The 18,910-nt window shown below is 38.6% G+C and overlaps 1 protein-coding gene across 1 annotated transcript in view; it reads left to right on the top strand.

Moving 5' to 3' along the window:
* EYS (eyes shut homolog) overlaps positions 1 to 18,910 on the top strand; it is a 1,118,553-nt gene that overhangs the window by 461,434 nt on the left and 638,209 nt on the right. The window contains exons 20-21 of the mRNA XM_074861787.1: positions 6 to 203; positions 4,528 to 4,649. Coding sequence (XP_074717888.1) covers positions 6 to 203; positions 4,528 to 4,649 — 320 coding nt within the window. The remainder of the gene's footprint in view (positions 1 to 5; positions 204 to 4,527; positions 4,650 to 18,910) is intronic.

Raw genomic sequence — 18,910 nt, 5'->3', positions numbered from 1 at the left:
TTCAGGTTTGAACTGTGAGTTTAGGCCTTGTGAGGCCAGCAATCCCTGTGAGAATGGAGCTGTGTGCATAGAAGAAATGAATTTGGACGTTTTTCCCCTTGGATTTCAGTGCCAGTGTGTGAAGGGCTTTGCAGGTCCACGTTGTGAGATCAATGTCAATGAGTGCAGTTCTAACCCTTGCCTCCACGGATACTGCTATGACAGTGAGTTCAGTCTGGTTACTCCCTTTAATGTAGAGTAGTCTTTCTGTTGAAGCGTCTGTAGCTACTGAGCTGCTCTGGGGAGAACAGTGGATAATTTACTGAAATTTAGCTAGTCTGAAGCTCCACAGCCAGTACCAGAAGGATTATTTTTGCCAAAATGCCTCAACTCCTGGCACAAGGGTTTGTGTGTTCAGGGGGTCAGAATTGCAGCTAATGAGAAATTTTAATGAGATTTGTGCCGTCTCCTTTGATACCTAAATTAGCCAAACACATCTTACATTGTGCATTTGATGAGAGACTATTCAGGTGCTGAAAAGGAGCTTGTGGAGCAGTTAGGCAGTGTATGTCATAATTCTAACTAGTCCAAAAACTGTATTAAATACCAAACTGATGCAAAATGGAGTGTCTGTTTACTGTTAAGCACCTTCTATCATGTAACTATGTAACTTACACCTTCACTGATAGATACAGTTAAAGGTTTTAAAAGCAACTTTATGATGAATTACTCCACTATATTCCATCTGGATTGGCAGGCTAAGTTTAATAGCATCCGTTATGTACGGAGTACTTACTGGAAGGTTTTGTGGGACTATTACCACTTATCAGACACTTCATATGCTTGGTGTAAAAAAAAAAAGTGGTAATTTTCAGAGAATTTTATAATGCTGGCTGGAAAGCAGAATGACATCTGGAGGTCATGTAGTCAAACCTGCAGGAAGCTGAACTATCAACAGTGCTAGAAGAGGTCAGTCAGGGCTTTTTCTAGCTGAGTTTTGAAAGCCTCTAAGGATGGACAGAAATTCCGCAAACTCTTAGGGTCAGCCTATTCCACTGACACACTACTCTTCTAGTGTTCCCCCCTACCCCCCAGTCCCATCTGAATCTCCTAAACTGTAACATTTGGATATTGCCCCTTATTAGACTTCAGCTTGTTTAGGACAAGTTATTTTTATTATCACCTTCTATTAGACTTTGGCCTCTTTAGGAGACTGGTTGACAGAGTCCCTTGGGAGGCCTTGACTGGTTGACAGAGTCCCTAGGGAGCAGTCCTGAAGGGCAAAGGAGTCCAGGAAGGTTGGGCATTTTTCAAGAAAATCTTAAAGGTGCAGGAGCAGGCTGTCCCTACATGGCCTGAGAGAAGCCGTCAGGAAAGAAGTCCACTCTGGCTGAACAGAGAACTTTGGCTGGAACTCAGGAAAAAAAGAGTTTATGATCTTTTGAAGAGGCAGATAACTCAGGAGGATGCAAGAATGTCATGAGGTTATGCAAGGAGAAAATTAGAAGGGCCAGAGTTCCAACTGGAACTTAATCTGGCTACTGCCATAAAAGACAATAAAAAATGTTTTTCTAAATACATTAGGAACAAAAGGAGGACTAAGGAGAATTTCAATTCTTCGCTGGATGCAGGGGGAAACATAGTGAAAAAGGCTAAGGTACTTAATGCCTTCTTTGCCTCAGTCTTTAATAGTAAGACCAGTTGCTCTCCAAGTACCCAGCCCCCTGAGTTGGAAGACAAAGATGGGGAGCAGAGTGAAGTCCCCATAATCCAAGGGGAAATGGTTAGTGACCTGCTACACTACTGAGACACACACAGGTCTATGGGGCAGATGGGATCCACCCAAGGGTACTGAGAGAGCTGACAGAAGTGCTCACGAAGACACTTTCCATCATTTATCAGCAGTCCTGGCTAACCAGGGAGGTCCCAGTTGACTGGAAGTCAGAAAATATGACACCCATCAACAAAAGGGCCAGAAGGAGGATCCTGGGAAATACACACCTGACAGTCTAACCTCTGTGCTGGGGAAAGTTATGGAGCAGATCATCTTGAGCGCCATCACATGGCACGTACAGGACAACCAGGTGATTGGTCCCAATCATCATGGGTTTATGAAAGGCAGGTCCTGCTTGACTAACCTGATCTCCTTCTATGACAAGGTAATACACCTAGTGGGTGAGGAAAAGGCTGTGGATGTTGTTTACCTGGACTTTAGTAAAGCCTTTGACACTATTTCCCACAGCATTCTCCCAGAGAAAACGGCTGCTCATGGCTTGGATGAGTGTACTCTTTGCTGGGTAAAAAACTGGCTGGATGTCTGAGCCCAAAGAGTGGTGGTGAATGGAAATAAATCCAGTTGGCAGCCAGTCACAAGTGGTGTTCTCCAGGGCTCAGTGCTGGGGTCAGTTCTGTTTAATATCTTTATCAGTGATCTGGATGAGGGGATAGAGTGCACCCTCAGTAAGTTTGCAAATGACTCTGAGTTGTGCGGGAGTGTTGATCTGCTTGATTGTAGAAAGGCTCTACAGAGGGATCTGGACAGGCTGCATCAATGGGCCGAGGCCAACTGTTGAGGTTCAACAAGGCATAGCACCAGGTCCTGCACTTGTGTCACAACAACCCCATGCAACGGTACAGGCTTGGGGAAGAGTGGCAGGAAAACTGCGTGGTGGAAAAGGAACTGGGGTGTTGGTCTACAGCCGGCTGAATATGAGCTGGCAGTATGTCCAGGTGGCCAAGAAGGCCAATAGCATCCTGGCTTGTATCAGAAATAGTGTGGCCAGCAGGATTAGGGAAGTGAACATCCCCCTATACTCGGCACTGGCGAGGTCGCCCCTTGAATACTGTGTTCAGATTTGGGCCCCTCACTACAAGAAAGGCATTGAGGTGCTGGAGAGTGTTGAAACAAGGGCAGTGAAGCTGGTGAAGGGTCCAGAGCACATGTCATACGAGGAGCGGCTGAGGGAACTGGGCTTGTTCAGTCTGCAGAAAAGGAGGCTGAGGGGAGACCTTATCACTCTCTACAACTACCTGAAAGAAGGTTGTAGTGAGGTGGGTGTTGCTCTCTTTTCTCAGGTAACAAGTGATAGGACATGAAGAAATGGCCTCAAGTTACACCAGGGGAGGTTTAGATAGGATATTAAGAAAAATTTCTTCCCCAGGCATTGTCAAGCATTGGAGGAGGCTGCCCAGGGAAGTGGTTGAGTCACCATTCCTGGAGGTATTTAAAAGACGTTTAGATGCTTAGGGACATGGTTTAGAGGTGAACTTGGCAGTGCTACATTAACTGTTGGACTTGATGATCTTCAAGGTCTTTTCCAACCTAAATGATTCTATGATTATACAATCTAACATTGCTAAGAGGAATTAAGGTCTGTCATTTGTGCAACTGCCCTTGCAATTTTTATATAGCCCTCTAACTATTAACCCTTTCCTGAAGGGACTAATAATAAAAAAAAAAAAACCAGTTTCAATAAGCTTTACAAATACTATCTTTCCATACATGGGAATAAGGTGAGTGGCTTCATCTTTTATCTGTTAAAGGCTATTTGCTAACAAGTTTATGTATGTTTTCCTTGTACTCTATATTGATTCAGAGATAGGTTTTAAACTGGAATTTAGATGAGCTGCAGTAAAGTTCTTCATGCTCACAAAGGGTGAGATCTTTTGGGGACAGCTTGTCTTCGTGGTGTCTCTGGACTTGATTTGTATCATGTGGACATCTCAGTTCCTCTGCACTGTGTGCACTGGCTGCAGAAAGGTAGAATCCTGAGGAAGCTAGGAAGCTCTTAGCAGATGAATAATGCTCCTGCTCTGAAGGACTTAAAGCATTTAATGAATACAGTAGCAGCTACGTGTACAGGCACAATGGCAGAATAGATTCCATGATAAATCTCAGCAATAATGAAGAATACAGGGACCTCTTTGAGGTTAGAATAAATACATGCCTGCATAAAGTGCAATTATTGCTCTCATGAGCTCCTTATATGGACATAGCACTCTAGATTCCTCCCCATTTGGGTCATTAATGAAGAAAAAGTGAGAGGATTCTTATCATTAGCTTGTTAAAATTAAAATGAAACATGAAAATACATCATAGGTTGAGCTCCAAATTCAACTCAAGCAAGTTTCCCTTTAGTGGTATAATATGAGGCATTCCTTACCAAAAAAAAACAACAAACCAAACAATGTTTAACTGCCACATCTCATTTAGGCACAATATCACAGGTAAAATCTTATGCACTTTGTGTACAGTAGATGCCATCACTTTTTCAGAAGCTAGTAATGGGTCATTGATTTATAATTCTTATGTCAAAATATTTTAATTGTTTAAGTAAAATGCAGTACATGGATCTGCTTTCATATTAAAAAGGTGTTTTGAGATATTGCATTTCATTTATTTCAATTTTTTAACATGTCCACACATTTTAGGTAAAGCCAGTCCAAATCTTCTCCAGATGGTAGGCATAACTGCAATTTACTTAATTTTACTACATTCAGTTGTTATTCTAAATCAGTCTTAGTACTAAAAGACTATCTCTGTTACAGTTGTCGATGGCTTCTATTGTTTGTGCAACCCAGGATATGCAGGACTAAAATGTGACCAGGACATTGATGACTGCATAATCAACGCTTGTGAACACAATTCTACATGTGTTGATCTTCATCTGGTTAGTAGAGAATATTTTTTAATTTAAATGATTGCTAAGTTTTCTTCCTGAAATCTAAAGCAATATTATTGTGAGTTCTAAACTTCCACTTAATCCATACTTCTGTCAAGAGTTTTATAATCATGCTTTCCAGTCACTGTTTTTTTGTTTATTTATTTGTAATGATATAGGAAATGGGAAAAAGGAATGTTTTTATCATTTAATAGAAACTATTGAGTCAACATGGTTATTTGGGGAATTGAAGAGTGGAATATTTTCAACTAGCTATGTTTATGGCTTTATTATAAGTGACAGGAATACTCATTTACACCAATGACACTGGCTTCAAAGGGGCTTAAAAAGTACCTTACCCCCCAGAATAGCTTTACTTTAAGTACTCCCACATTTATTTTCAAAATCCTTCAGCTATATTAGTTCCTGAAACGTCAAAACTGTTAAAAATAGCTTCTTTCTCTGAAATAAAAGCATTCTATCAACTGATTCCTTCATGGGAGGAAAGGAGAAGAAAGGCATTCACTTTGTATATAATTTGGCACCAGAGGTGGCCCATGTTCTGTGTCACTCACTCCAGGAATCTGTCAGGAACTAATTTGTTTTCAGTGTACTCAGTAAGGACAGTAAGACTATACAGTATGAATATTGTCCTTGAGAAACATTCAGACTGTCAGAGAAATTGGGGGTGGTTAAACAAAAATGGAAGAAAGGTCAGCTTTTTTTTCCTTCTTCTCGTTTCTCCCACCATGTTTGTGAGAATATTAAACTAATAAAATGCTGAAACAAGGTGTAGAATTCAGATTAAGATGCCTAAATGTGGATGTCTATATATGGTATGAGCTAAGCATCCACCAAAAATGCTAGAATAATTTCTGATGCAGTCAGCACAACCCAGAGAGTGATTCAGCTGCCCATCTTGTAGATGTTTACTTTCGGTGAACTGAACAACCCTGTAAGTGCCACTGTCTGCATAGCTAGGCTGCATTAGTGCTGAAGCAGACACCCATGTTTAGGTGTCTGCATTTCCAGCTGAATCCCATCCCAGAAGTGTGTGTGAGGGGTGTGTGGGTTTCTGGGGGCTTGTTTGTTTGTTTTTCCTTTTTTTTTTTTTTTTTTTTTTCCTTTTTTTAATATATACAGAAAAAAATTGCACTTCTTTCTGACAAATACTCATGGTAACCCACAGCTATCAGTATTTCCCAAACTTGAACAGAAGTTACATGCTTCAAGGGAATTTTCTCAAATCCTCTACTCTGATTTCCAGAGTTATTTCTTCTTTTCACAGTTAGAACACTTCATACATTGTATAATTTTTTTTTTTTGTAAATATGCTTCAAGAACTAGTAAATACCTCGAACAAAATGAAATGCTTGATATGGACACCACAGACCTTGTGGCACTTTTGTTCTTGTCTTTGGATTCTATTGCAAATGCATATTTTTTTACCTGTAGACTGCAATTAATATTTCAAGTTCTCATACTGAATGCATACTGCCATCTTAAAATCAGGTTAGAGAGTATTCCAGAAAAAAAATTATATTCACAAGGCACGTACTGTCCTATTCTTCATGAGGTTGTGTTGTATATGTAGACATTCCAGGTATTATTCCTAACTGCAGCTGATGCTTTAACTGAGACTAATAAAATGGAGCTCTATATGGAAAAGTTTAAACAACATCCTTCCCAAAAAATAAGATATCAGTAATAGACAAAATGATGTGTTCTTTATAAAATAAACATATCGTTACACCAAGAACGTCTGCTAAGCTTCACTGAATGAGTTGTAATATTGATCCAGGGGGACTTTTTAATTTGGGCAAAATTAAACCTGACAAAGAATGGTAGCTCACTGCAGTTTTTAAAACTGTTCTAGATTTTAATTCATATGCCTTTCAGACTTTTGTTTTCTTGATTAATTTGTGTCCATTTTTGTCCTGTGGTACCTATACATTTCTCATCTTCTTTGTCACAGACCTATGCCATTTTGTTTAAAATGGACTGTGACACAGCAGATCAGTGAGATCTGTGCAGACTCTGTTTCAGAGAAAGCTTGACATTAAAAAAATATAACCTATGTGGATTCAGTTACTAACTACAGAAAATAAATACTGTAGAAACTGAAGGGAAAGGTGTCATTTTAGACCTTGGATTTGATCTTTTCCAGACCTCAATGGCTTTCTCAACATAGTTCACCTATGTTGTTAACATTATAGTGAGTGTTCCTACTAAAGTGTTCATTTTGATGTTAGATAATGCACAGATAAAAAAATCTTCAGTACTTTTTTCATTAGCAGGCTTTTCTTTGGCACTTTTGCTAGTTACATAATTTTGTGCTCAAAAATGGAAAATGAATACAGAATGGGCTCTGCTAAATTGAAAAGTTAGTATCAGCATATTTTTAAGACAAGAAATAGAGAATTGCTAGTAGTTTTATTTTGATATAGCAATAATAATGCATTGCTATTCAATATACTTTCTTCTTTCAACTTTATTCTTCTCTATAGTATATTTACTTAAACTAAAATTTCTGATATAAGCTTCTGAAATAAAACTTTCATGTGGATTGTCTTTTAGGTTGAATCCAGAAAGGGACATAAAAGACTTGCTCACTAAGTGATTGCATTATTCAGTTTATATGTGACTATATTATTCCACATACAATGTCCTTGTATTCAGTATCAAAGAGTACTGAATTTCTTCCCCATAAAATGATGCCATTTTGTATACCAAGATTCCTCAGTGATGGATGCAAAGAGGATTAATGATTTAACATATTCATAAAAATGGAAGAAGACCCATTCCCTCTTCTTCAGCCAGAGCAACTGTAAAAGAACAGATACTGAGATAACAATCCCCTAGAGAATGAATTTTTAACATTTAAAGGGTCTCCTCCTCCTCCACTAAAAGGTAATAAACTGGAGGATAGGGAGCAATTGAGATGTAATCAAGGAAGACTTAAAGACAGATGGAGATCTCAGGAGTTTCATAATTTCTCCATCAAATACAATTGTCTTCCGAAGTTACATTACAGTAGCCTTATTATAGAAGTCAAGGACCAAAGATCTTAATGTAAGAAGGAATTTCAATATACACTCTAACTGCAACTTATACTTCACAGCCTTTACCTCGGCTCTCCACCCAGTAGGTGACATTAAGCAACTGGACCATTGGATGAGATCAGGATAGGTGAAGTACACAACTGACTGACACAACTATGTCAGCTTTAGGAAGCTCTGATTTTCTAATGCACCTGAGAATTCCAGTCACCCAAGAGCTACTATATACCAGCACAAACCACTGTCAGTCATATTAGACTCTCAGGTGGCTCAGGAATAATTAATTGACTACCCCCATGCTAATAAAAGTTCCATTCTGCAGTCCAACAGCTCAAATACCTTTGATACATTTTTCTAGGTCAAAGTGAGACAATTAGCATTGCCAGAATGACACCTGCAATATGTATTATTCCTCTTTGGTGTTGGCAATGTGGTATAAAATACAGCCTTAAAACTAGACAACCATGTTATCTTAATGCATCAGCAAAAATAGGCACCAAAAATTACACTCATGTGATGGATTGACTCCAGCTGTCAGCTAAGCACCACACAGTTGCTCACTCACTCTATCTTCTCCATGGGATGGGGGATAGAATAGAAAGAGCAAAAGCAAGAAAACTTGTGGGTTGAGATAGTTTAATAAGCAAAGGAAAGGGGAGAAAGAAAGAAAGAAAGAAAGAAAGAAAGAAAGAAAGAAAGAAAGAAAGAAAGAAAGAAAGAAAGAAAGAAAGAAAGAAAGAAAGAAAGAAAGAAAGAAAGAAAGAAAGAAAGAAAGAAAGAAAGAAAGAAAGAAAGAAAGAAAGAAAGAAAGAAAGAAAGAAAGAAAGAAAGAAAGAAAGAAAGAAAGAAAGGAAGGAAGAAAGAAGAAAACAAATTAAGTGATGCAAAGGCAATCACTCACCACCTTCCATGTGTACACCAATGCCCAGCCAGCTTTCAAGCAATGGCCACCTTCCCAAAACCCACCTCCCCTCCATTCTTATTACTGAGCATGACATTACATTGCATGGAATATCTCTATGGTCAGTTTGGGTCAGCTGTCCTGGTTGCATCCCCTCCTAGCTTCTTGTGCACCCCCAGCCTACTTACTGAGGAGGCAGAGTGGGAAAAAGAAAAGGCCTTGATGCTGTGTAAGCACTGTTCAGCAGCTAAAAAGTTGATCTCCTCTCAACACTGTTTTGGTCACAAATCCAAAATGTAGCACCATATGGGCTACTATGAAGAAAATTAACAGCAAGACCAACTACAGAACAGCATTCTACAAAAACAGGTTGGTTAAATTTGACAGCAGGAAATCGCAAAAGCTGGGTTTTTGATGCAGCTCCTGATGTTTTAAAAGGTCTGGTTTGTACAGTCTGTCTGTATTTATATTTATGTAAGGTGTTTATATTGGCCAGTCCCATCAGGGATGTGGTCCCCTTCACTCTGCTACAACCAAAGCTTCTAAATATCTCTAAGATATACTAATACACCATAAGGGTTTTTCTTTCTGGGTGGCATATTCAGAATTTTAAGGTTTCTCTATGATAAAGATTCTCAATACCATAGAATTCCCACTCAAAAAGTATTCCCTATGCTAATGTAAAACACATAGTCAACAGCAGCAGGAAGGATAAAACCACAAAGTGTTTTGCTTAACTAACTGTAGAGAGAAGCAGGAACACAGCAATTGTATTCTCAAGTTTCTAAGAGTGGTTTCCTCCAAGACTGTATGCCAAAATATAAGGGCAAATGGTTATAACTTGAAAAACACTACATCTGAGTTGCTCAGATAAAATTTTGGACATCTATTGTTTATCCAGTTCCCAAATTTGTTCATATAGTGAGATGGTTGGGCATTACATTAGCCACATGTGATGTTAAGAAAATAGAGTGTTAAGTAATGACAACCGGACATACAGAATTAACAGATGATTTTTGAAAACAGAAAACTCATCTTACCAACCTATCGACTTCCATCTATCTTAAACAATATGTGACGAATTATAAAGCGCTTTTCTATAGAAATGTCATGGAAGAAGAAGTAATTTTACCTATTGCAACTAATCTGAGATATGACTTGAGAGGAACTTATTAGAGTAGACACTTCCTTCATTAGGTCGCCTAGGCCAGCAAAAATAAAAAGCTGGTAATACTTCTAGTACTATTAGCACAGATGTCTATCCTGTATATTCTCAATCACTGGTCAGCTCAATGAGAATTGTCATCTTGTTTTGTAGCCTGACTATAAAAAAATTAAGATATTAATAAAGGAATTCGATGCTGGGAAGGTTGGTCTGACACTAGTTGCCCTTCATAAATCAATTATCTTTTTTGTTTGTTTGTTTTTGTTCATTATGAAACATTCCTGATTAAGGTCTAAGTGATTTTATTTTCACTGTAGTAAGAAACATTTGGCCAGTCCTATGTAAAACTGTGAAATCTCAGATTTACATGCATGTAGAAATAATACAATTGTTTAGTCAAACTGATAGATCAAAATAATAGAATGAGAGAAGCATGAGAACAGATGAAAAGCTGCAGTGTTTTCACTTTAAAAGAAAGAGGTGCAGTCCTCAGTAATTGAGGAAAAGAAAAGGGGTGAAGCTTTCTGCATTCACTGTATAAGTAATGAATAAAAATAGAATAAAACTGAAAAATATAAACAGTAAAATATTTTACAAAAAAAGCTAGTAAACAGTAAGTGAAAAAAAAATTTGGAATATTAGCCTCTGGCTGTGCATATGGTAAAGCAGGGTTTACCCAGTGTAATTTGCAAATTCTTCTAAAAAATATTAAAACAATTAATTCAAAGTACTGTAAAAAGTTGAGATGTTGTGCCTAATCATTTTTATAAGATCAGATGGAGCATATAGTCTATATAACATAAAACATTATTTTGGGGTATTTGAATTATTAAAAAAAAAGTAATAGTAGCTTCACAGTAGCTCTGAGCTCAGTTTTTGCTTATACTCTTCTGTATGTCAAAATATAATGCAAATCCTGTCACTTTAGTGTATATTGATACCCATGCAGCAAATTATAATAGATGTTTCTTCAGAGCTTTGTTTCTGGAAGCTATTATTTCTGTGTACTTACCACATAGTAAATTAAAAAATATAAACTGTAAGCAAAGTTATAGTTCTATAATAGTGGGTTTATTGCAATCCCATATCCTCCTTATGGTTAACTCTCTATCACTACTTGATTTAAACCATAATTATTTCCCTTTCAATAAAGTGTAATGTTATGGAAATGAGTGCTCCAATACAATAAAAGAAGATACTGTCAATTTGCACCTAAAGAAGCAATAATTACTTGCTCGGTTTCTGGTTTTAAAGTGGCTGAAAAAAAAGGATTCATAACAAGGTGAAATTCAGTAATTGAGGTCTTTTAGGAACTTACATTTTGGGTTGTAGGGAAGGTTTATGTGAAGGATGGAGAGAGAGTACTATTAATTTTTTTTTTTTTTTCAGAAGAAATATTCAGAGTTGACAGACAGGAGGTCTACTCTATGAATCATATTTCAAGAGAATAAGCCACAAGTAGGTTAGCTCAATACATAAATTGTGAAAGGAGGATTAATTGAAAGGAACTCTGGAATTGAGAACTAAGATACAAAGTAGTAGTTAACTGTTAACAATTCATATTGCCTAGAAAAAAGTTAGTCAGGTCTTTGGGTTAACCTAAGATAATTTCCTAAATTTGTCATCCACCTTTAATTTCAATTTGAAACAGAATCTCCTGTACTTTCTGCTAAATAGGGAGAAGAAAAAAAAATAATCTCCAATACTTATAATTTATTTTAGAACATCGAGAGATGCTCAAGGTATGATGAAATAACTGAGCTTCAGGACTGCTGTGGTTTAACCCCAGTTGGCAACTAAGCACCACACAGCCACTCACTCACTCCCCCACAGTGGGATGGAGAAGAGAATTGGAAAAGTAGAAGTAAGAAAACCCATGGGTTGAGATAAGGACAGTTTAATAAATGAAATATAATAATAATAATAATATAATGAAGATGAAAAGAAAAATAAGAAAAAGATAAATAAAAACCAAGAAAAACAAGTGATGCATATTAAAAACAATTGCTCAGCACCAACCAACTGATGCCCAGCCTGTTCCCGAGCAGCAGCTCCCCTGGCCAGCTTTCCCTCTAGTTTATATGCTGAGCATGACATCACATGATATGGAATACACCTTTGGCCCTGGCTGTGTCCCCTCCCAGTTTCTTGTTCCCCCCAGCCTCTGCTGGCAGGACAATATGAAAAGATGAAAAGCTCTTGACTTAGTGTAAGCACTGCTCAGCAACAACTAAAACATCAGTGTGTTATCAACATTATTCTCATCCTAAATCCAAAACATAGTGCTATACCATCTACTAGGAAAAAAAATAACTCTATCCCAACTGAAATGAGGACAAGGAGGCTCTTCCTCCTAGCTGACGATAGCAGGTGGCCTGACACCTGAAATGAGAATAAAGACTAGATAGGCCTGCATCAATGAAAAATTTCCAGATTTCTGTGGGAGTGGAAATTCTCAAAGGTCTCAATAAAGCAAACAAGCTCTGCCACTGAAATTGGTCTGAAACAGTACCTCGGTTTAACTAAAGGTCAGACCACATACCATGAATGGCATACAGTATATAACAAGCAATAAGCTCTCAACTTCTCAGGTCACATAAATTCAAGTTGATTTGCATGTGACTTAAACATATGCATTGACTTCACTGAAAGAATCCATGTGCTGAAACTGTGAATGTGCTGTTTGACAAATCAGTTTCAGATTACCAATTATACATCCCAGAAAAGAGCTATACAGCAGCTGGAGTTCACTTAAGAAACCAGCAACTGCAGCAGTACTTCTGGAAGGTACTACTGCTAATACAACTCACTGTGTTGCTCTGAAGATTTGACTTGTCATCCCTAATATATTTCATCTTCCACCTACATTTAGTTAAAAAAATGAACAGTGTCTTCATAGTCCTTCAATAAAAGTTTTTGAAGATATAGTAAAATCCCTCTCTCCTCCGCCTTGTACTACAAAGATAATGGATAGTACATAGACTGAAAATTTAGTCATGATGGGCTGTATTCCTTTATGATCTAATAAGTCCATTTGAGTCAAAAACATTGGAATGCACAAAATTAACTATTGATTTACTGACTTAGGATAATGCCCTTAATATTGATCCGTGGAATTATACATTGCTTGATAAAGTGATTATGATGTCTTATGTCTTACTCATCTAATTGAAAGCTGAAGTCAGCAAACAAGCACCATCTTTGCATTTATTTGTTTTATTTATTACATTAGTTTAAAATGCTTTAATTTGATTTTTTGAAAGAAATTGCAGACAGACATGAAAATTCTTAGCTTTAACCAACAATGGCAGTAAATACCATAGGAGTGAAAGCCTTCTATTGTTTTTTTTTATAAACTGAACCTGAAATAATCTACAGGACTGAACAAAACTGTTACAAAGTGGAAGAAAGGGAGATTAAGAGGAATTTAAAGATCGGCTTTCCAATGAGACTTGTGAACAGATGGCAAATCAATGTGATAAAGATACAGGAAGGTGGTCCCAGATGGTGTGTTGTAAGTCCTGCCAGCAGCAAGGAGGCTGGACAGAGAAAATCATCAACAGCAGGGAAAGAAGTGAAGAACTTCATAACATAAGGAACAAGCTGGAGAACTGTGCCCTGTTTGTAGAAAGTATAACCCTAAATTTTATTTTCGCATGATATAGAGACGAACATTTTGTTTTAGGCAGGATACGAAGTGTTTCTACCTTCAAAAGCACTAGAAGACTGGCAGTGGTGTTATAGAGACCTGGGACTGCAGAGACTTCATTGACTCATAAGGAGTCACAAGGAGTCATTCTACACAAGAGGATTTATCTGCAGAGAAGTGGATACAGTAAATTGTCTGTATTTAGTAGATTTATAGAGCAGAAGGTCATGGAAGGGTATGGGTCCACAAGGAAATTACTCTGAAATAAGTTAAACGGTGACATTTATAGGTCATCAATCAGTCTTTGAAAACTGCACACATATATGTCTTTAATATACAGCACACAGGAATTAAGATTAAATTTATTTTTCAGTAAAAGGATGATGAATTAATCCATTTACTGTGGGATAAGTCTGAACATCAGGACAATTACTGAAAAGGAGCTCTCATACTGTAATTTCACACCCCAGTTTTTATTGCGATAAGTCATTGTCTCTAAAGTCAAGCCAGATGATTCTGGGTAGGAATTTTTAAGACTCATCTACACCCTGTTCTGAGAACAGCATTGCTCATTTTCTCATGATGTATTTTTGTGACCTTTGTCTTCAATGAACCTAAGTATCTTGCAAATATTTACTTTTTAATTTAAAACACAGCTCCTATTGGCTTCAGTTGCAGGTGTTGAGTGTTCAGCAGTTCTGAAAAATCACACCTTAAGCTGAAAATTCAGAAAGAAAGGAAGGAATTCATTTCTCCCTATAAAAAGATACTTGCTAGGCTAAACCAACTCCAGCTAAAGTATGATTTATTTTAATTTCCCTAGGAAAACATTGAACTGAAACCATAAAACTAACTCTTCTTTTCTGGTTTCGTTCTTTATTCTAAGAACAAGTGAACAGAAACAAATATATTTCCCTTTTCTGCACCTCTAAAGCAGACCAGTTTCCGCATGTTCTCCTATGCACTGAATGAAATGATGGAAAATTATTTAATCCATGTAGGTAAACACTCTTTTATGGTATTTAGGTGGAGAGGAGCTAAATCTAATGAATCATAAAAAAACCTTAATTCTGGCATTTCCTAAGTTTTGAGTGTATATGATTTTGCAACTCCTGCATTTTACTTTAAGCATACATTTTTATATAAAATAAAATTTTGGATAAAAAGGATCCAAATCATCACATGGATGGGTTTTGGTCAGGCAACCATTTTCTGTCATCCTTATACTAGATGTTAACTCTTAAGTGTGAGCAGATACTACATATATTTGCAGTAGTTTCTGAAAAGCACTCAATCCTGGTGTTGCTCTGCTCCCACTGTAGCTGACAGAAGAATTGTTGTTGACTTCAGAGCTTCACCAACCAAGTATATTGGCATTCCAGGGTCAGTTTTTTGTGTAGTGGCAGACACTTGATGTATATTACCCCTTGCCAATAAAATCTTTTACCTTATTTATGGGAAAAAAATCCCCAAAAAGATCCAGAATATTGACTATGGATTATTTTCTTCACAAGTAGACTATTAAAGGAGAAAAAACTCTAAGATCTAAAATACCTCTCACCCCAGGTTTGCTTATCTCTGTATCTGTTTCCCACAAAATTTTCCTATTTCTGAAAACAGACTCCATCTATTTTCTCTTTTTATGAAAGAAGAGATCTTAAAAAAGGATACCAGGTTTCCACTGTAAGCAAATTTGTCTACATTATCAACTCTTCTCCAATAACTTCTTAAAGGAAAAAGCATCTGATGCTTAACTTTAGAGGCACTGCTCAGTGGTGTTATAAAAAGCTGTTAATCAAACATCAGGCAAAATCAAGTCTTCGGATAATTCTTCCCTGGCAATATAATTCGTTGATTCTATAGTAACAGCCGTGCCAATTACTATACCATGGTCAGCAAGGAGTGGCTAAACAGGGAGCTTTGGCTGCAACTCAGGGGGAAAAGAGGAGTTTACAGCCTTTGGAAGAAGGGGCTAGCCACTCACAGTGATTACAAAGATGCTGTGAGGCTATGCAGGGTGGAAATCTGGAGGTCTAAAGTCCAGCTGGAAATTAATCTGGCTTCAGCAGTCAAGAATAACAAGAAATGTTTCTATAAGTATGTGAGCAGCAAAAGAAAGACCAGAGAGAGCCTCCATCCCCTGCTAGACACAGGAGGAAACATGGCAACGAGTGACGAAGAAAAGGCTGAGGTCCTTAATGCCTTCTTTGCCTCAGTCTTTAATAACAAAACTAGTTGTATTGAGGGAATCCAGCCTCCTCAGCCAGAAGACAGGGACTGGGAGAACGACCACCCCCCAATCCAGGAGGAGATAATCAGTGACCTACTGCATCACATAGACACACACAAGTCTATGGAACCGGATGGGATACACCTGAGGATGCTGAAGGAGCTGGCTGGGGTGCTCACCAAGCCACTTTCCATCATTTACCAGCAGTCCTGGCTTACCGGGCAGGTTCCGACAGATTGGAAACTGGCCAATGTGACACCCATATATAAGAAGATTTGGAAGGATGATCCAGGAAATTACAGGCCTGTCAGCTTGATGTCGGTGCCTGGGAAGCTGATGGAGCAGCTCATCCAGAGTACCATCACACAACACATGCAGGACAACCAGATGATCAGGCCCAGTCAGCATGGGTTTATGAAAGGCAGGTCCTGCTTGACAAACCTGATCTTCTTCTACGACAGGGCGACCTGCTTATTGCATGAGGGAAAGGCTGTGGATGTTGTCTGCCTTGACTTTAGTAAGGTCTTTGACACTGTTTCCCACAGCATTCTCCTGGCGAAACTGTCTGCTCGCGGCTTGGATGGGCACACGCTTTGCTGAGTAAAAAACTTGCTGGATGGCCGGGCCCAGAGAGTTGTGGTGAACAGAGTTAAATCCGGTTGACAGCCGGTCACGAGTAGTGTCCCCCAGGGCTCAGTTTTGGGGCCACTCCTGTTTAACATCTTTATTGATGACCTAGACAAGGGGATCGAGTGCACCCTCAGTAAGTTTGCAGATGACACCAAGCTGGGTGGGAGTGTTGATCTGCTTGAGGGTAGGGAGGCTCTGCAGAGAGACCTGGACAGGCTGGAGCGATGGGCTAAGGCCAACTGTAGGAGTTTCAGTAAGGCCAAATGCCGGGTGCTGCACTTGGGCCACAACAACCCCCAGCAGCCCTACAGGCTTGGGGAGGAGTGGCTGGAGAGCTGCCAGTCAGAGAGGGACCTGGGGGTGTTGATTGATAGCCGGCTGAACATGAGCCAGCAGTGTGCCCAGGTGGCCAAGAAGGCCAATGGCATCCTGGCTTGCATCAGAAATAGCGTGGCCAGCAGGGACAGGGAAGTGATCTTACCCCTGTACTCGGCACTGGTGAGGCCGCACCTCGATTACTGTGTTCAGTTTTGGGCCCCTCACTACAAAAAGGACATTGAATTACTCGAGCGTGTCCAGAGAAGGGCAACGAAGCTGGTGAAGGGTCTGGAGCACATGTCGTATGAGGAGTGGCTGAGGGAACTGGGGTTGTTTAGTCTGGAGAAGAGGAGGCTGAGGGGAGACCTCATCGCCCTCTACAACTACCTGAAAGGAGGTTGCAGAGAACTGGGGATGAGTCTCTTGAACCAAGTAATAAGCGATAGGACAAGAGGGAATGGCCTCAAGTTATGCCAGGGAAGGTTTAGGCTAGATATTAGGAAGCATTTCTTTACAGAACAGGGTTGTTAGGAGTTGGAATGGGCTGCCCAGGGAGGTGGTGGAGTCCCCATCCCTGGAGGTGTTTAAGAGTCAGGTCGACATAGCACTGAGTGATATGGTGTAGTTTGGAACTGTTAATGTTGGGTTGATGGTTGGACTGGATGATCTTCAAGGTCTTTTCCAACCTAGACAATTCCTTGATTCTGTGAGTTTGCTATTTGGACACCCTGAAAGCAGTTGACTATTGTCTTTCAGAAGCTTAAGAACCCTGTTAGATTTATGAATACCTTGGTGCCCTAAGGAAATTTGTCTGATGATCTTTTCATCATCGTCTTTGGTTGACTTCTTCAGAAATCATAACCAGGTTTTAGACGTAGTGTTGTCCATTTTCAGAACAAGATTGGTTCAAGATAGAAACATTTATACTGAAAATTTTATTTTCTAAAGCAAAGAACTGAGGTGGCAGTAAGAGGGAAAATATCAAAATGACTGTACAACAAGACATTTTTCCATTTCCGAAGGACTGGCTTAGTTAGGCAATGCAAATGCAGCTCTGTTTGCAGAGTGAATTAAGAGACAGATGCTACTGTTTCAATAACAGCAGAGAATACAAGTAGAAACAAAACATTCTTCATAAATGTCCTTTAAGTTATATAAAAATATTTACTTTGGAGTGTATCTTTTAGGTAAAATATATTTATAAGCATAGGGCTGGACTGTCATACTTGCAAGTGCCTCCTTCTAGAAATGCTCCCACTGAATTCAGAAGGTTTCCATAGGAAACAAGAACCGATATTATTTCTTGGATCCTGAGAACATCCAAGCCTTTGTATTGCTACATTGGACAATTACGCCACAAAGACAAATTCCCAGTGCAGCTGCAGTCAAAGATCCTTTTGTGCTACATTCATTTCACTTCACACAGCCTTGCAATCCTTATGGTATTTTCACTCTGAAAAGAAATTCTACATGGGTGAAACAAAATAATTTTCTCCATGTAGTCAGAGGGGGTTTCTCTTTTGTTTAAAGAATATGAAATAGTTTTCTACCTGACTCAAACCGAGAAAGTTTGAATTTTACTTCTACTCATTTTACATCAATTATAGACTATGGTGTCTCTTCCATAACAAAATAAGGTCTGAAGGAATCAAGAACAGCCTCTTCTTCCTGTTTGTATAATAAAATGTGCAATATTTCACATGAAATATGTAGATCTGATAACTTATCTACTTATGTTTGTCATCCACAGACTAGCAGGTCATTTGCTAATTTTAGTAGGTCTCTCTAGCTGCTAACCTCTATTTAGAACTACCTTCAGGCTTGTGAAAACTACTTGGCACTTGGCATGGAAAAAAGCCCAGAAAAGAAGGGTTACCCCATTTTTTTCAGTTTCTTGCAAGTTCTATGATCTGTCTTCCTTTAGATTTTGAATTTCCATTCCAGGGATACTGAGTGAAAAGCTAAGCCTTCTGGCATCCTTTCACCTTGACTAAGTGGTTGTAAATGCATAAAAGAATGTGCACTAAAAGATAGTGCTGTACATGAGACTTGACATGAGACTTTTTTTATGGCTGAGTACATAGCTAGAGTAGCATGTGTATGTAAAGAACAACTGAAAGAACTATACTTATGGGAGGGTGTTATAATTGTTTTTCTTCACAAATTATATTTTTTACATTGTTTAAAAGCTCTTAGTAAAAAAACAAGTTCCAAGGAATCTCACTAGAAGACCTTTCTCAATTCTATTATACTGTTCTAATCTCACTAGTGAGGACGGGTTTTCATAGCAAGAAAAACCATACTTTCTTAATTGTCGT

Source organism: Strix uralensis, chromosome 3 (genome assembly GCF_047716275.1).
Source record: "Strix uralensis isolate ZFMK-TIS-50842 chromosome 3, bStrUra1, whole genome shotgun sequence".
NCBI classification, from domain to species: domain Eukaryota; kingdom Metazoa; phylum Chordata; class Aves; order Strigiformes; family Strigidae; genus Strix; species Strix uralensis.
The sequence above is the reverse complement of the archived record's forward strand: the minus strand, read 5'-3'. Positions and strand labels throughout refer to the sequence as shown.